The sequence below is a fragment of the Acinonyx jubatus genome, chromosome C1 (assembly GCF_027475565.1).
Source record: "Acinonyx jubatus isolate Ajub_Pintada_27869175 chromosome C1, VMU_Ajub_asm_v1.0, whole genome shotgun sequence".
In the NCBI taxonomy this organism is placed as follows: domain Eukaryota; kingdom Metazoa; phylum Chordata; class Mammalia; order Carnivora; family Felidae; genus Acinonyx; species Acinonyx jubatus.
Genome location: NC_069381.1, coordinates 17,231,516 through 17,247,579, shown reverse-complemented (window position 1 = coordinate 17,247,579; position 16,064 = coordinate 17,231,516). Strand labels below are relative to the sequence as shown.

Below are 16,064 nucleotides of genomic sequence, written 5' to 3'. Positions count from 1 at the left end.
TGGGGGGAGAGATGGGGGCCTGAGTCGGGGTAAGGCTGAAGGGGCGAGGTCAAGGGGGCTGGGAACGAACCCATAGGAGAGGAGAGGTAGATGAAAGGCTCACGAAGGGGGGGGCGCGGAGGGGGTGGGAGGGAGGCAACTTGGGAGGCCCAAGAGAGGGATGAAAGGGGGAGTAGCTGCAGAGGGGCCGGGAGACAGATGCGGCTGAGCTTCCAGGGAGGCTGGGGCGGGGTTAGTGAGTTAGGGGCGGAGCTATAGGCCTGGGTGGCCTGGGGGCGGGGCCGAGGAGCCGGGCGAGGGGCGGAGCTCCTGGGCCAGGCGGCCTGGAGGCGGGGCTGGGGAGCCCGGCTGGGGGCCGGGGGCGGGGCAGTGAGTCAGGAACCGAGCTCTCAGGGGCTGTGAGGCCTGGGGGAGGGGCTAGGGAGGCCGGCAAGAGGCGGAGCTCTAGGGCTAATAGGTCTGGAGGCGGGGCTGTGGAGCCCGGCCAGGGGCCGGGGGCGGGGCAGTGAGCCAGGGGCGGAGCTCTGGATCTAGGAGGCCTGGGAGAGGGATTGGGGAGGCTAGTGAGGGGCCGGGGTAGGGGCTGGGGAGCCCAGCGAGGGGCTAGGGCCGCGCTGTCCTGGTTAAGGTCGGTGGGGAGAGGCTGGAAGGCCGGGGGCGGAGCCGAAAGGCGGGAGGGGTGGGGAAGCTCCGGGCTCCCAGGACGCGAGGCGAACCGGCGGTGCCGGTCAGAGGCAGTCGGGGGCGGGGCGGTGCGGGGCGGTGCGGAGGGGGCGGGGCGTGCGGAGGCCCCGACGGTGCTCGCGGCTGGCTGTGAGGTCGGCCCAGCGCGGTGCAGCGAGCGCCCCCCGCGCCCCGCTCCGGCAGTCCCGGCGCCCCCACCCCGCGCCCGCCATGCCCGAGCAGCTCAGCGTCGCGGAGTTCTTGGCCGTCACCGCGGAGGACCTCAGCTCCCCGGCCGGGGCCGCCGCCTTTACCGCCAAGATGCTCCGGTGCCGGGGGGCTGCACTGGCGCGGGAGGAGGTGAGGGGGCCCTGGGCGGGCGGAGTCGGGGGTCCTGGCAGGGCCTCTGCTTGACCTTAACCGGCGTGACCGGCGCTTCGATGGCCCTTACCCCTCCCCGGAAACCTGACCCCTCTCTAGATCTGTGAGAATCGAGTGCATCTCAAACATCTGCGCCCTCCCCGTTGAGTCCGCGGGAGGGCCCGAGGGACCGTTTGGGGGGGGGGGGGGGCTTGAGTTCAACTCGATGAAGGACTTCACAGGTCAGGGTCATAACCCCAGTGCTCTTGTTGGTCGGTCCCGTCTCGTGTTTGCTCAGCGCCTCACTGCATCTGTTTGCGTTTTCATCTTTGGAGCCCCACAGATTTGTTCCCCCAGTCACTCCCCTTCTGGGAAAGAGGCCTTCCCGCCTCAGTCCTGAACTTCTCCCCGGCTGCACGGAGGCCACCTCCTCCTGGCTGCTGGTTCTGAGATTTGGCCGGCGCTTGTGGAATGAATGCGAATGAGAAGGCGCCAGGAGCCGGGGTTCACCTTGGCCAGGCTGTTGGCAAGTTTGTAGTCTCCCCTCCCCTCCCCTTTCCTCTTTGTCTTTCCCAGCAATGCGTCCCAGGCCTTTTCTTTCGCCCTTGCAGGCTGCCCCACCCCATTCCCGTCCTTCTGGAGTTCCTTCCTCTTTCTGGACCTGCTTGCTGCACTTTCCTGGGCCTCCTCTGCAGGGACTATTCTAGGGCAGACACCCTGTGGCTTTGGGCCAAGGGAGAATAATGTAGTTTTGCAGTTCCCTTTCAGAGGATGCCCCAAACTGGATGGCATTTTGGACCTCAGCAGGGGCTCTCATCTCCCATCCTTCACATTAAGAGTATTGAGCACCTACTGTGTGGCAGATACAAAGCTCAATAGTTCATAATACCCTGGGCCAATGTCTTGAGGAGTATCTCCTTCTCCTCCTCTCACTGGCAGGCTGAACTCCTATCCCAGAATCTGCGTGCATCTCTTTGCAGGGGTGATAGAGGATTGTGGAAAGGGCATTGATTTTGCAGGAGGCAGACCTGCAAATTCTGGCCCTGCAGTTTGCCAGTTGTGCGAGCTTGGGTATGTGACCTGATCTCTTTGAGTCTCACTTTTGGCATCTATAAAATGGGATAATAATGTTTACCTCACAGGGCTCTGGTATTACATGAGTCAGTGTGTATAAAGCATGCGTCTCGATGAATGGAATGGCTATCAGGTTAATTGATGGACCTTTTTAGACAGTGACTGGGTCCCTTTTGTCCTCATTTCTCTCGCAGAGCCTCACCTAGTGCTCTGTACCTAGTAGGGTCACAGGCTTTAATTAAAATAAGAAGAAGCCAGTGACTTTTTGGCTTCTTTCCTTGGGCAGAACCAGTAACTTAGAATCCACTGCCTATGAATGTGGATTCTGTTTTTCTGGGAAGTTCACAGGGAAACTGTCATCTCGAGGGGAGAGACCTTCCTGAAGTTTGTCTTCACAGCCTCCCGTGTCAAGACTTGGAAGACTTAAGTGCCATTGGTACCCTTAGGTCTTTCACAGCTCTCCCTCCTCTCTGGGTTCTTCATTAAAATGTTAAATCTGAGCTGGAGCAGGAGAAGGGGCTGTACTATGAACCTTTCTCCAGGGACAGAAATGCCCATTTATCCCTGTGCATCTGGCCTTGCCTGGCTCGGTGTGTGTCAGCACTTGTGTGTGCTGGGCCGGAGGTCGTGAGGGGTTGGGGGGAAACTCTTGGAAGGGGTCTGGAGGCTGTAATGGGCTCTGGTCAGAGCTCAGCTTTGCCCCGGTTCAGGCCGGACAAAAATCTGGCCTCCTTTGCCTTCAGGACTTTGGTTTGATGCATGCAAGCATTTTTGTTTTGTTTGTTTTTATTATTTATTTATTTATTATTATTTTTTAACTATATAATTTATTGTCAAATTGGTTTCCTGCAAGCATTTGTTTTTGCAGCAGGGAGGCTGGGGCACCCAAACACAGCTTTTCTCTTCAGCATTTCGGTGTCCAAAAAGGTTAGAATCTGACCTTTGGATTGGACTCTGCTGAGGTTTCCTGTTTGATTTTGCATTCATGTTTATAGTTACATGCAGTTTGATGCGGGCATCTGCCCACCTCCACCCTCCACTCCATCCCCCCCCCCCCATTCCACCCCTACCCCCATCCTGGGCATGACTAACCCACACCCAGGCTTGAGGTTCCCTTTGGCTGAATTAAAATGCAACAGATTCTTAAAGCAAGGCTTCCAGTCCCCGCTGGTTTCCTGAGAGTAACTGGAGACTCTTTCCTGAGACTTGCAGCCCCTTTTTTTGCAGTCCAACTAGGAAGGACCCTGGGCAGGCCACTGAAAACTGGAATGTCAGCATTGAGCAACCCTTTAAGATAGAAATCGCCTAGGAACTCTCATTGAAGTTGGGGAAACTGATGTCCAGAGGGTACAAGAGACTCGTCTAAGCTCCCATATCTAGGTAATGAAAGAATTGGCATTGGCACCCAAATATTCTAACCCCTGCTCCGATTCTATTTCCTTCTAAAGCCCAACTGCCTGTCCTCCCTATGTAACTTCTCTGAGCCTCAGTTATCCCACCCTTAAAATGGGTTAATAATCCCTCCTTGTTTACCTCTCTAGGTTGTTAAAGTTTTGTTTTGTTTTTTAACGTTCATTTCTTTTTGAGAGCGAGAGCTCGAGCAGGAGCAGGGCAGAGAGAGAGGGGGACAGAGGATCCAAAGTGAGCTCTGCGCTGACCGTAGTGAGCCCAATACAGGGCTTGAACTCATGAACCGTTAGATCATGACCTGAGCTGAAGTCAGATGTTCAACCGACTGAGCCACCCCGGCGCCCCAAAAGTTTTTTGTTTTTAATTGTGAAACACTATACAAATGTGAGGGAGTGTTAAGACAGATGATCATTCTGTCAACCACTTTCCTGTTCTGGGCCCCTTTACAGCCATCATCTTATTGGTGGTCACAATACCACAGGTGAAAGTGGGCCCGAGAAGGTTAAGGCAGTTGTCTCGTGTCACATGGTGGGTCTGTCTGACTCTGAGTCTGTTCTCTGTCCGGTTCCCCGTGCCATCTCTGGGCTAGGCACCCAGGGACATAAAGATGCTACCCTGGTTTGCTGGCTGATTGGGGAGATGTAGCCTATCTTAGGGAGATCAGTAGGAATCCCAGGAGTCTATCCTGAATGCCCAGAGAAAGGTACAGAGGCCAGTGGGGTGGGGAGCTAGAGAACAGTGAGGTGTCGTCAGGGAGAGCTTCCTGGAGGAGGTGACTTCCAGATGGGTCTTGAAGGATGGAAGAACTCCATCATTCAGTGGAGAGCATAAATGAGTGAATTTGGAGACTGGTGGAAAGAAAGCATATTCAGGAACCAAGTAAACTGTTTTGACCAGTGCTGAGAACTCATGCTATATTGTGCATCTCAAACTACTAGTGAACTTATTTTTCCTATTAGATCTTAGATAAAGCACTCTTCCACAAATAGATCTGCCAAGACTTGTGTTTCATGTGTTTATTTGAAGGTTAAGGGAGTTTCAGTTACACAAAGGACATCATTTTTATGAAGTTAAAATTTTTAATTCCAGTATAGTTAACATATAGTGTTATAAGAACATAATCATTTTTAATTAAAAAATTTAAAAAGATAACAGAAAAGGCAAAAGTCACCTCTGCCCACGCCTCACAATCCTTATACCCTCCCCGGAGGTAATTGCTGTGGAAATGTGTGTGCTTCCCAACGTACGTCCTCAGAGAAAACACATTATTGTAAGGGGATGGTGGTTACGAGGAATGTTTACCTCAATTAGTATCATGTCTTTTGTTTTGTTTTTTTTTTTTTTTTTTTTTGAGAGAGAGAGAGAGAGAGAGAGAGAGAGAGGCAGAGCGTGAGTGGGGGAGAGAGAGGGAGACACAGAATCCGAAGCAGGTTCCAAGTATCATGTCTTATATTACATAGTTTTCAGTTTTATTGGAGTCAGATCTGTCTTTTCCTTTGTGACTTTTGCTTTTTTGGAATCTTGTTCTAGAAAGAGCATTGCTGATTTCTTTTTTTTTTCTTTTAATTTTTTTTTTCATTTTATTTATTTGAGAGAGAGAGAGGATGGGGCGGGGGGGGGGAGAGAGAGAGAGACAGACAGACAGACAGACAAAGAGAAAGAGAGTCTTAAGCAGGCTCCATGATCAGTGCAGAGCCCGAAGCAGGGCTCGATCCCACAACCCTGGGATCATGACCTGAGCTGAAACCAAGTTGTACACTCAACCGACTGAGCCACCCAGGAGCCCCCTCATTGCTGATTCTTAATACCCTTGTGACTTTTACATGGTGCTCCATCGCGTGTCTTTATTTGTTTGACAAAAAATAATTAAAATTATGCAATCTTAGCGATTGTTTGCAGGAAACATAAGGCCTCTCAAGCTGTTTCTGTTGAAGGGAAATTTGTTTTAAGGACTCAGAGGTGCCTCATGGGACTGAAGAGGTATAAGTAAACATGGACCTCGCCAGGGCCTCACTGGAGGCCGGGAAGCTGTCAGAACATCATTTTGGTTCTCTTGCCTCTCTTTCTTTCTGCACATCTGAACACTGCTTTTGCTCACATGTCATCACACAGACCCCGAAGGGTATCACACAATCTTCTGGGGAAGACAGGTGGCTTCGGCCCCCACACCCATGTGACCTCAGTGGTCTAGCCTCTGAAGGTGACCAAGCCAGTCTTGTGTCCCACTTCCCCGTTCCTGGTGGAGAGCTTGACGGCCCAGCTCAGCTTCTGGATTGGTTCTAGAAGTGGGTTTCCACCCCTGGTTTCATCAGCAGAGGTCATGGGAGGATAGACTCAGGCCGTGTATGCGTGTCTACAGAGACTTGTACTGTGGAAGGAACACTTCTCAGAGAAGAGGGGCAGAGCCTGGAGAGTCCCCACCGCCCATGTATCCATGGCAATGGTGCTTCGTTTGGCACAATCGAAGATCCAGGGAGAGGCACTGTGCTCATCTTGTTTTCTGCCTACTTGGTTATCCAGGGGCAGATGAACCCCAGTTTGGAAAGCTCAGGGTTAGTGGACTTAAAAAGACAGAGGGCTAAAGGGTGTAGTATGACTCAGAAGGCCGTGAAGGCCAGTTCGTCACTTGGGCTTTTTGTTGGACAGTGGCGACCAATGGACCCAATCATGTTGTCCAGGGAATGGATGAGGCCAGCCCTGCTGAGGGACACAGCGGCCAGTGAAGTACCTGGGGACTGCTCCATCGCGGGCCCCGTATTAGGCACTGGGTAGACACGTTGCTTATGAAAAGAGATGTAGGTCTTTGCCCTGTTGAGCTTACGGTCTTCTGGGGAAGACAGGTAGTCAACGGATTAACAAACAAATAAATAATTGCACATTGTGATAAGTGGCATGACAGCTCAGGTCCGAGGTCCTAGCCCCTCCCTAGCCCATCTCATCCACATCCATGGCTTCAGCCCTCTCTCATCTTTAGGTGACTCACACATCTGTATATCCAGCCCAGACCCTCATGTTCAGGTGCCCACTTGGCTGTTTCACTTAGACATCTCAGTATGTCCAAAACCACACTCGTGACTTTCCCCACAGGCTGGCCCTTCCGGTATCCCCTCCTCTGTGAGTGGTACCTCCCTCTATTCTGTTATGCCGGCCAGAAACCTTGTACCTCCACATACATCCTTCATCACCAAGGATCACAAGTTCCATAAGCATCTCTGGAGCCCACCCACTTCCCTACATCCCCACCCTAGTCCAGACCACCGCCTCCTCTCCCCTGGCGTGCTGCAGTGGCCTCCTAATTTGTTTCTCTGCTTTTACTCAAGCTCAATTCTCCTGATAGCACTGGATCTCTCTCCTTTGCAGCACACCTCATAGGTATATTTTGTATTTATTTGTATAATCATTTATTAAAATTTGGTTTCTTGGGGCACCTGGGTGGCTCAGTTGGTTAAGTGTCCAACTCTGATCTTGGCTCAGGTCATGATCTCACGGTTTCATGAGTTCAAGCCCCACATCAGGCTCTGTGCTGACAGCGTGGAGCCTGCTTGGGATTCTCTCTCTCCCTCTCCCTGCCCCTCCTACCCCTCTCTCTCTCTCTCAAAATAAACAAATAAACATTAAACTTTTTTAATAAAAAAATAAAATCTGGTTTCTCACTGGATTTTGACTTCCATGAGAATAGAATTTAATCTCACCACTATACCCCTAGTATTTACCATAACACCATAGTAGGTGCTCAGAAAATATTGGTTGGCTAACAAATAAGTCAAAGAAGAAAACTAAAAAGGAGCATTAATAGAGAATAGTGGTGTGAGGGTGCTCCAGATGGAGGGAAGAGCTTAAGCAAAGGCCCTGAGGCAGGAAGGAACCTAAAGTATCTGTGACACTGAAGGAGGTCAGAGGGTAGAAGCATAGCGATGGGCAGATGGGAAGGGCAAGACCAGATGGGTCTGGGAAGGCAGGCAGGGGCTAGATCATACTCAAGCTTGTAGGCCCTGATAGCAGGTGTGGATTTTATCTCTTTTGCAGGCCAGCAGCATGATCCAATTTCTGTTCTACAAAGATCATATCAGCTGCTGTGTAGAGTCTAGACTGGAGGGAGCAGGGGAAGACCCAAGGAGGCTGTTGCGGCTGTTTGGGGAAGAGATGACGGCGGTGTGGATAGTGTCACGATTGGTGGAGGAAAAAAGTGGATAGATTTTAGAAGTATTTTATAAGTAGTAACACCAAGATTTGCTGATAGAGTGCATGTAGGGGGTGGTCAAGAAAGGTTCCCGGGGTGCCTGGGTGGCTCAGTCAGTTGAGCGTCTGGCTTCGGCTCAGGGCATGATCTCATGGTTCGTGAGTTCGAGCTCCACAATGGGCTCTGTGCTGACAGCTCAGAGCCTGGAACCTGCTTCAGATTCTGTGTCTTTCTCTCTCTCTGACCCTCCCCTGCTCGCGCGCTCTCTCTCTCTCTCAAAAAATGAATAAACATTAAGAAAAATAGAAAAAAAATAATAAAAAAAGAAAGGTTCCCAGATTCCCAATGGAAGAGTGCCATTTACTTTTTCCTAGGAAGGGGAGCTCTGGGAGAGAAACTGTTTTGGGGGGAAAGTCAGGAATTCTGTTTGTACATCTTACAGGTCTTTGAGACATCCAAGTGGAGATGTCAAGAAGGCGTTTTAGATATACGAGTTTGGAGATGAAAGGAGTGGGCTGGAGATACACACTGGAGATTGTCAGGGTTGAGAGAGCGAGTTTCAAGCTTGCATCTATGTGAGAATCACCCGATACCATTCCCAGAGGGTCCAATTCAGTAGCTGTGTCTTTCTTAGGCTTCTTATTGCAAGTAACAGAAACCAACCTGAGCTGATTCACATAAAAAAGTTGTTCCCTGAAAGGGAATGCTCAGTAGTTCGCAGAATTTCTGGGAAGCTGGGGTGAGGCAGCAGGCAGGATCTCCGCCAAAATCATTCCAATGAGCCAGTTTGGCGAGGACACTGTTGCCATGTGCTAAGTGCCACAGCTTGTTACTGCCACTGTCCCTGGAGACGGGGCTCCTTTGTTGCTGTTGCCACCAGCATAAGCGCGGATCTTCCACTCTCTCCTCCTGACTGGGATCCCAGTGCCTGCTTGGCCAAGACTAACTCATACACCTGTACCCTAGCTGCAAGGGAGTCTGGAAAAGCAAGAATTTCATCCGGTCAGCTTTTGTAGGACACAAGCTCTACCAAGACTTGCACAGCAAGTCGTTTTTTAGGTGGAGGAAGGAAATTCAGATGCCTTACTGGCAAAAACATGGCAAATGCCCTCAGCAGGTTTGCCAAGCATGCAGGAGGGTGCCTGGGAATCTGCATTTTAACCAGCACCCCAGGAGATGCTCGCACAGGCAGTCCACGGATGCTTACGTTACATTCGCTGGTGTTTAAAGCTGAGCAGTGGATAAAGTCACCCACGGAGAGGGATGAAGAGGGCCCAGGTCCAAGCTCTGGGGAGCTCTACGGCCCTAGTTAACGAAGGGGGCTGAAAAGGAACTGCCAGTGGGGAAGCAGGGAACTCAGGGCCCCAGAAGCCAGGAAAGGAAGATTTCAAGGAGGGACCAATGCTCAGCTCAGTCAGACGCTGCCTAGATGTCCAGAGGCAAAATAAGAAAATGCAGATGCAACCCAAGGTTAGCAACACCGAGGTTGTTGATGAACAGGTTCCAAACAGGATTAGTGCTGTTTTCACCTCGACGCTGGCGTGGACTGATTTGAGGAGGGGGCAGATGAGAAGTTCTCCTGAGCTGGGGAACAGAGACATGGGATGATGGCTAGGGACCTGCATCAAGAGGGTCTTTCAGGATGGGCTTGGAACCCAACCTCTTGGTTGAACCCCACCTGAACCCAACCTCTTTCTGTATCTGCCTCTGCACAAGAGCAGAAGGTCTTTCTCGGGGTGTCAGCCTCACGCCCAGCTTTGTGGAGTCTCCTCCCCTCTCTAAATTTCCGTCTTCAGTGTTCACTCCCTTGCCTGGTGTTCAGCTGTTTTTGGCCACTGAGGTGACACAAGTAGGTTTGAGGACAGAAACTGGAACCGCAGATCATGGCAGAAGGAAAATTCTTTCCCTGGAGGCAACTTGGTAGTCTAGACCTCAGACAGGCATTGTTGCTAGAAGATCCTTTTTTTTCCCCTCAACTTTTTAAACGCTTATTTATTTTTGAGAGAGAGAGAGCATGTGTGTGCGAGCGGGGGAAGGGCAGAGAAGGAGACAGAGGATTCGAAATGGGCTCCACGCCAGCAGCAGAGAGCCCAATGTAGGGCTCGAACACATGGGACCACAAGATCATGACCTGAGCTGGAGTCGGACGCATAACCAACTAAGCCACTCAGGTGCCTGGCTAGAAAATCCTTTTGATGGGCCTAGTGCCTGGGCTCAGAGCACCTGAGGCAGTGAGGCCCGTGGAGGCACAGTGAATGCCCCAGACTCAGAGGCAGGGCCCTGGGCTCCCTCTACCATGGGAACACTGTGCCTGGGCCTCGCTGGGGTCAGGGACGGGGCCTCACGGTGGAGGGTATAGGAGGCTGAGCTGGGAACAGCCGCTAAAGGTTCTCTAACTCAGCTGGCTTTTGACCTTAACTGAGCTTTTAAGAAATTTGGATGCTGTAGCCTCTACCCAGATGTATTTTTTTTAATTTTTTTTAACGTTTATTTATTTTTGAGACAGAGACAGAGCATGAACGGGGGAGGGTCAGAGAGAGGGAGACACAGAATCTGAAACAGGCTCCAGGCTCTGAGCGGTCAGCCCAGAGCCCGACGCGGGGCTCGAACTCACGGACCGTGAAATCATGACCTGAGCCGAAGTCGGCCGCTTAACCGACTGAGCCACCCAGGCGCCCCTCTATCCAGATGTACTTTATGAAAATCTCCTCCCGGGGGGTGGGGCCTGGGCAAGTGAGCCGTTCAGAAATTCCCCGGGAGACTGATGAGCACTGGGCAAAAACTGTTGTGGTAAGCTGTGACCTGCCCACTTAAGGTTATTGAACTTATCCAACACCTCCTGTGAGCATAGGTGGGATGGCAGGTTCTAGGGGCATGGAGATGACAAGACAAGGGCCCTGTCTGGAAAGGAGAAGGACTTACACCCATAAAAGGATGACTGACAACCCACGGCATACAGAGATGTGGCTGAGGTCTATGGAGAGAGTCCAGTGACTGAGGTCAGACAATCCTGGGTTTGAATTCCTGTTGGTTGTGTGACCTCAGGCAAATGAATTAACCTTTCTGAATCTCAGTTTCCCCCTCTGTAAATCATGCATGATAATAACTATCTTGTGGGGTTCTTTGAGGAGATTACATATAAAGCATCTAGCATATCCCGGGTACATAACAGATACTTAACCTTTGAAAATTCTCTTTTACTAAAAACACAATATCACCTGCACATGGGATAGCTAAGGAGATCAGGAACCACATGGAGAAAATGGGATCATAGCAACAGGGGTGAAGCCATTACTATGAGTGAGTGTTAAAATTGTGCTGTCCTGACACCAGGATAAAAAGAGGAATCTCACGTCCCCTGCAGGTGTCCAGGAGTAAAGAGCTGAGCCCAGTTCTGGACAAGGCAGGTTCTCCCCTTAGCTCTGCCCTTTGCTGTCTCCCATCCGTTCATTTCATCATGAAATGTTTATCAAGAGCCTACCTGAGTCTCAGTCCTAACTGTACATTACAACCTGGGTTGCTTTTAGGTAGATTTCTTTTTTTTTTTAATCTTTTGTTTTTATTTTTTTTTAACATTTATTTATTTTTGAGAGAGAGAGGCAGAGCATGAGCAGTGGAGGGGGAGAGAGAGACACACACAGAATCCGAAGCAGGCTCCAGGCTCCGAGCTGTTTGTCAGCACGGAGCCCGACGCGGGGCTCGAACCCACGAACCGCGAGACCATGACCTGAGCCGAAGTCGGACGCTCAACCGACTGAGCCACCCAGGCGCCCCTAGGTAGATCTCTTGAAGTCGAGATGAAATTCACCATATGAACCATTTTAAAGCACTCAGGTTGGGACACCTGGGTGGCTCGGTTGGTTAAGTATCTGACTTCGGCTCAGGTCATGATCTCGAGGTTTGTTGAGTTCAGGCTCTGTGCTGTCAGCACGGAGCCCGCTTCGGATCCTCTCTCGCTCTCTGCTCCTCCCTTACTCGTGCTCTCTCTCTCTATATCAGTGGAATCCTACAACATATGGCCCCGTGTCTGGCTTCTTTCAGCGTAATGTTTGCAAGGTTCTTCTGTGTCATCTGGGTTGCTTTAAAAGTTATGGAAATAGAAACAGACACCAGGCAGTGCTATAAGCATTTCCCGTGTATAATTTGTGTAATCCCCATAAGGAAACAAAGGCACAGGGAGGAAATAGCTTAGTAAACAGGATTGCCAAATAACATACAGGATCCCCGCGCAATATCTGGGACACACTTGTGCTAAAAAGTTATTCACTGATTATCTGAAATTCAAATATAACTGCATGTCCTGTATGTTTGCTGAGTCTGTTAACTCTACTAGCAGTAAGTGGCAAAGCCAGGATTTGGGCTCGGCACTTGGGAGTGCTTGACCTCTTACTCCACGGGTCATGCCTGACTCTGATTTAACTGTTCTGAAGTGAGGCTCTGGGAGCCTTCTTTTTTTTTTAGGTTTATTTATTTTGAGAGAGAGAGAGAGAGAGAGAGAGAGAGAGAGAGAGCGAGCAGGGGAGGGGTAAAGAGAGAGAGAGGGGGAAGAGAATCCCAAGCAGGCTTCTGCTGTCAGCACAGAGCCTGATGCGGGGCTCGAACCTACCAACCGTGAGATCGAGACCTGAGCTGAAATCAGAAGCCGGATGCTTAATGGACTGAGCTGCCCAGGTGCCCCTGGTACCCTTATTTTTTAAGTGCTGCAGAAGACTCCCCTGGCCAGCCTGGGGATTTGGGTCACAGGGCCCAGGAGCACAGAGAAGGTGTTCGCTGGGTCAGGATAGCTACCCTGCAGCCCTCCCTATATGCAGGGTGCTGGGCTAGGTGCTGGAATGCCTGACTGCATTCAATCCTGTGGAATAGATGCTGTTCTTATCCCATTTGACAGATGGAGAAATAGAGGCTCTGAGAAACTAAGTCACTTGCTCTAGGTCACACAGCTAAGACTATTGGAAACAGAATTTGGACCTCAGAACAGTGTGCTGTAAAAGCTGGAGTCCTTAACCCCTGCTGCTTTTTCTGCATTCCCATAGGGCCTTGCTAATAGTCACTCATTCACTCATTCATTCTTTCCACAAACGTTTGTTGCTACTCCTGTGCCGGGTCCTGTGCTGGGTGCTGTGGATGCAAAGGCAGATGAGCCAGTCCCTGCCCTTTTATAGAGTTTTGAGCCCCACAGGGAAGTCAGATGTGCGTGGTACATAAGGGCCATGAATGTCCTGATAAACACATGTAGTGGGCATAGCGTGGCATAAAGGCAGGAGGGATGCGTTCTGGAAGGGCCGGTTCTGTTGAGGTAGGGAGGTGGTGAACTGTAAGTGGAGTCAGGAAGGACTAAGTGTTTACTCGATAGAATGGATTGGGGGTGGGGGACTCTCCAGGCGGCTGGAACAGCATGAGCAGAGGCCTGGGGGCTGGGAACAGCCTGGCGTGTTGAGGACGGCGCAGAGCTGGGTAGGACTGGGGTTTACGGGATTAGTGATGGACATCCAGTCGGGCACAGGGAGGGATTCATCCAGGCCAGTAAGGGAACCCAGAGAATGGGAGGCAGGGGACCCTCTCCTCCTCTATCCAGGAGGGCAGGCCAGGCTGTCCGCAGAGTTGGGTGGAATTCAGGGCTTGGAGCCAGGAGCCAGACGGGAATCTAAGGCGGTCGGTCCGGCCGAGTTCTTGATCTCTTAGCTCATCACTGCCGAGCAGTCTCCCGAGGAAAATCCCAGCCAGGAAACTTGGGGTTTTCAGGGGCCTCGGCTTACATCGAGGGTGCGGCTCCCTTCCTGCAACCCCCCCTCCCCACTTCCCAACACCCTGCAAGGGGCAGCCAGTGAGGCCTAGCAGCTTCCCTGGCTGGGGAGACATCTGCAGGGGCCCAATTGAGGGGGCCCACGGCTGGTCATGGGCTCCAGCAGCGCAGGAAGGAAAGCAGTAAGAGGCCGAGGGACCCTGAAATAATAAATGTCAGAGCTGGCAGGAGCCTTACGCATCCCGCCCAACCCCTTCATTCCAGACTCCAGATGACAGTTGAGGAGTCAGCCTGGGAGGAAAGGAGACTGAACAAGGTCACACCAGGGGCAGGGGTAGACCGGGGGCTGGCCCCAGACTTTGCAGCTTAGCCAGTGCAGGAGCGCAGGCAGGCAGGGCTGGGGCCCCTCCACATGGGTGTTGCAGGGGGAAGCTGGGAAGAGCCCTGCCCTGCTCTCTGGCACCTCCTTCTGACTGCCCCCCCCCCCCCCCCGCCCCACCGACTCTTGGGCCCTGGGGGGCGGCGGCCTTGCCTATCCAGATGAAAACCATTTGGAGATGTGCTCTTGCTGGTGGCTGAGGTTGGAGCGGCCTCTTGAGGTATGATTAGCAGGACTCTGAGTCCCAGAGCACTGACCTGGAAGGGGATTTAGCAGCCGAATCCGCCAGCTGTAAGGTGTACAGATGGGGAGACTGAGGCACAAGAGGAAGAAACTTGCTCAGAGGGGCTAGTGGCAGAGGCACACCTAAAATTCAGTCCCTCTGCCTTCCCTCAGCATGTTTCTGTATCGCCTCTCAAGATGCCTGGCATCCACCATTAGACAAAATATGGCCGCAGTACTCCTTACAGAGAGAACAGGTTCCGCCAGCTGGGACTTCCCTCGTGGTTGGCTGTAGTGTGGGATAGTGGGAGAAGATTCTGGAAGCTAAAGGCTCTACGCTTCCTAGAGCTACCTACGTGAACTTGAGCCAGCTGACCAACCTACCCCAGCCTCTGTTGCCTCATCTGTAAAATGGGAAGGATAATAGCTACCTCACAGTGTTGCTGGGAGGGATACATGAGGTAAAAATAAAGTGTGTGCCCTGAAGTGCTCGCTCAGTAAGCAGGGGGGTGGTTGGATTCATGTTAATAAGTAGACTCATTCTGGGACCTTGGAATCCAAGTCCTTCCCGTTGTGTGATCTGCTTTGCGCTGGGTCAGGCCGTGTTCCCCATCACCATGTCGTGCCTGGGGGATGCGTCTGTACCCCTTTCTTGCGCTTGGGCACTGGTCTGCAGCCAAGTCCTAGAGCTGATCTTTCTACCGTGAGAATTTACCAAGTCCCTCCTCTCTTGTCCAGAGCCCTGCAGGCGCTCCCCATTACTTGTGGGATAAAACCGAGGGCTTTGGTTAAAAGTTCGGACTCTGGAGGCTCCTGGGTGGCTCATTCGGTTGAGCGTCCGACTTCGGCTCAGGTCATGATCTCGCGGTTTGTGAGTTCGAGCCCCAGGTCGGGCTCTGTGCCGACAGCTCAGAGCCTGGAGCCCGCTTCGGATTCCGTGTCTCCCTCTCTCTCTGCTCCTCCCCGGCTCGCACTGTGTCTCTCTCTCAAAAATGAATAAATGTTAAAAAAAAAAGTTTGGACTCTGGAGCCTGACGCCCTTGGTGTACGTCTAGGTTCCTCTACTCACTAGTTGCGCGAGCCTGGGCAAAAGCCAGAACTTCCCGGGGCCTCACTTTTTCCTCATCCGTAAAACCTCCTGGGTTGTTGAGAGGATTACGTGAACTGGTACAAAGTATGTCATGGAGTAGATCGTGCAACACGTGAGCTCGGGGTCGTGAGTTTGAACCCCACGCTGGGGGTAGAGATTACTTAGTAAATAAAGTTAAAAAAAAACCCAAAGTCTGTCACAACAAGCCTGGCGTGCAGTAGTGATAGGAGCATCTGCTCCACTCTCACTGCAAGCGTGGCCTCCCAGTGGGTCACTCTGGGCCCTGCCCGGCCGTGGGCCTCACTGCTCACCCCATCCCGGCCTGGTAAGTGCTGCTTCGGGAAGCTCCTGGCTGGTCCCCAAATGTGGGAAGCGTGCCTTCCAGGGACTTTGCCAGGTACCTCCCGTCTGTTAGAATCGTCTTCCCCCCGCCTCTCTGTTCCACTGACGTCTCCTTGTTTTCGAGGCCCTGGTGAAGCATCACTTCATCTCAGTGTAGGGTGGCTGTGGCTGCTCCGTTCTGTGTCCCCACACGGACTCCTCTTCTGCTCTGCGTTCGCCAAGCGCCTCTTCAGCTGTTAGCGATCGTGGCGTATCTCCCACACCGGGGACCTCGAGGGCAGGGCCTGAGCTGATGTCCCTCTCTCCCCAGCACCCACACAGGGCTTTGGGTACAGGCAGGTAGGTGCTCGGTGTGTGCGAACGAGCTCCTTCTATGTGCCAGTGACCGTGAGAGACCTCATCGCAGCTGCTCCCTCTGCCCCGCTGGGTGGAGAGGGCGGGTTTGTAGATTTGAGCGTCCAGAGCGTGGAGCTGAGCGGGGCTTGCCCCTGAGGTGGGGACGCTGCAAATACTTCTCAACCCCACCCTTTCCCTTCCTTGCAGACCACCCAGGAAGGGCCCAGTGGGGCTCCCCTCCTTTCTCTGGATCTGGTGGTTGGGC

The 16,064-nt window shown here is 52.2% G+C and overlaps 1 protein-coding gene across 1 annotated transcript in view; it reads left to right on the top strand.

Annotated features, from left to right (window-relative positions):
• The first annotated feature begins 653 nt into the window (after positions 1 to 653).
• ASAP3 (ArfGAP with SH3 domain, ankyrin repeat and PH domain 3) overlaps positions 654 to 16,064 on the top strand; it is a 49,069-nt gene continuing 33,658 nt past the window's right edge. The window contains 1 exon segment of the mRNA XM_027060109.2: positions 654 to 1,023. Within this exon segment, the coding sequence (XP_026915910.1) occupies positions 895 to 1,023 (129 nt within the window). The 5' untranslated portion in view covers positions 654 to 894.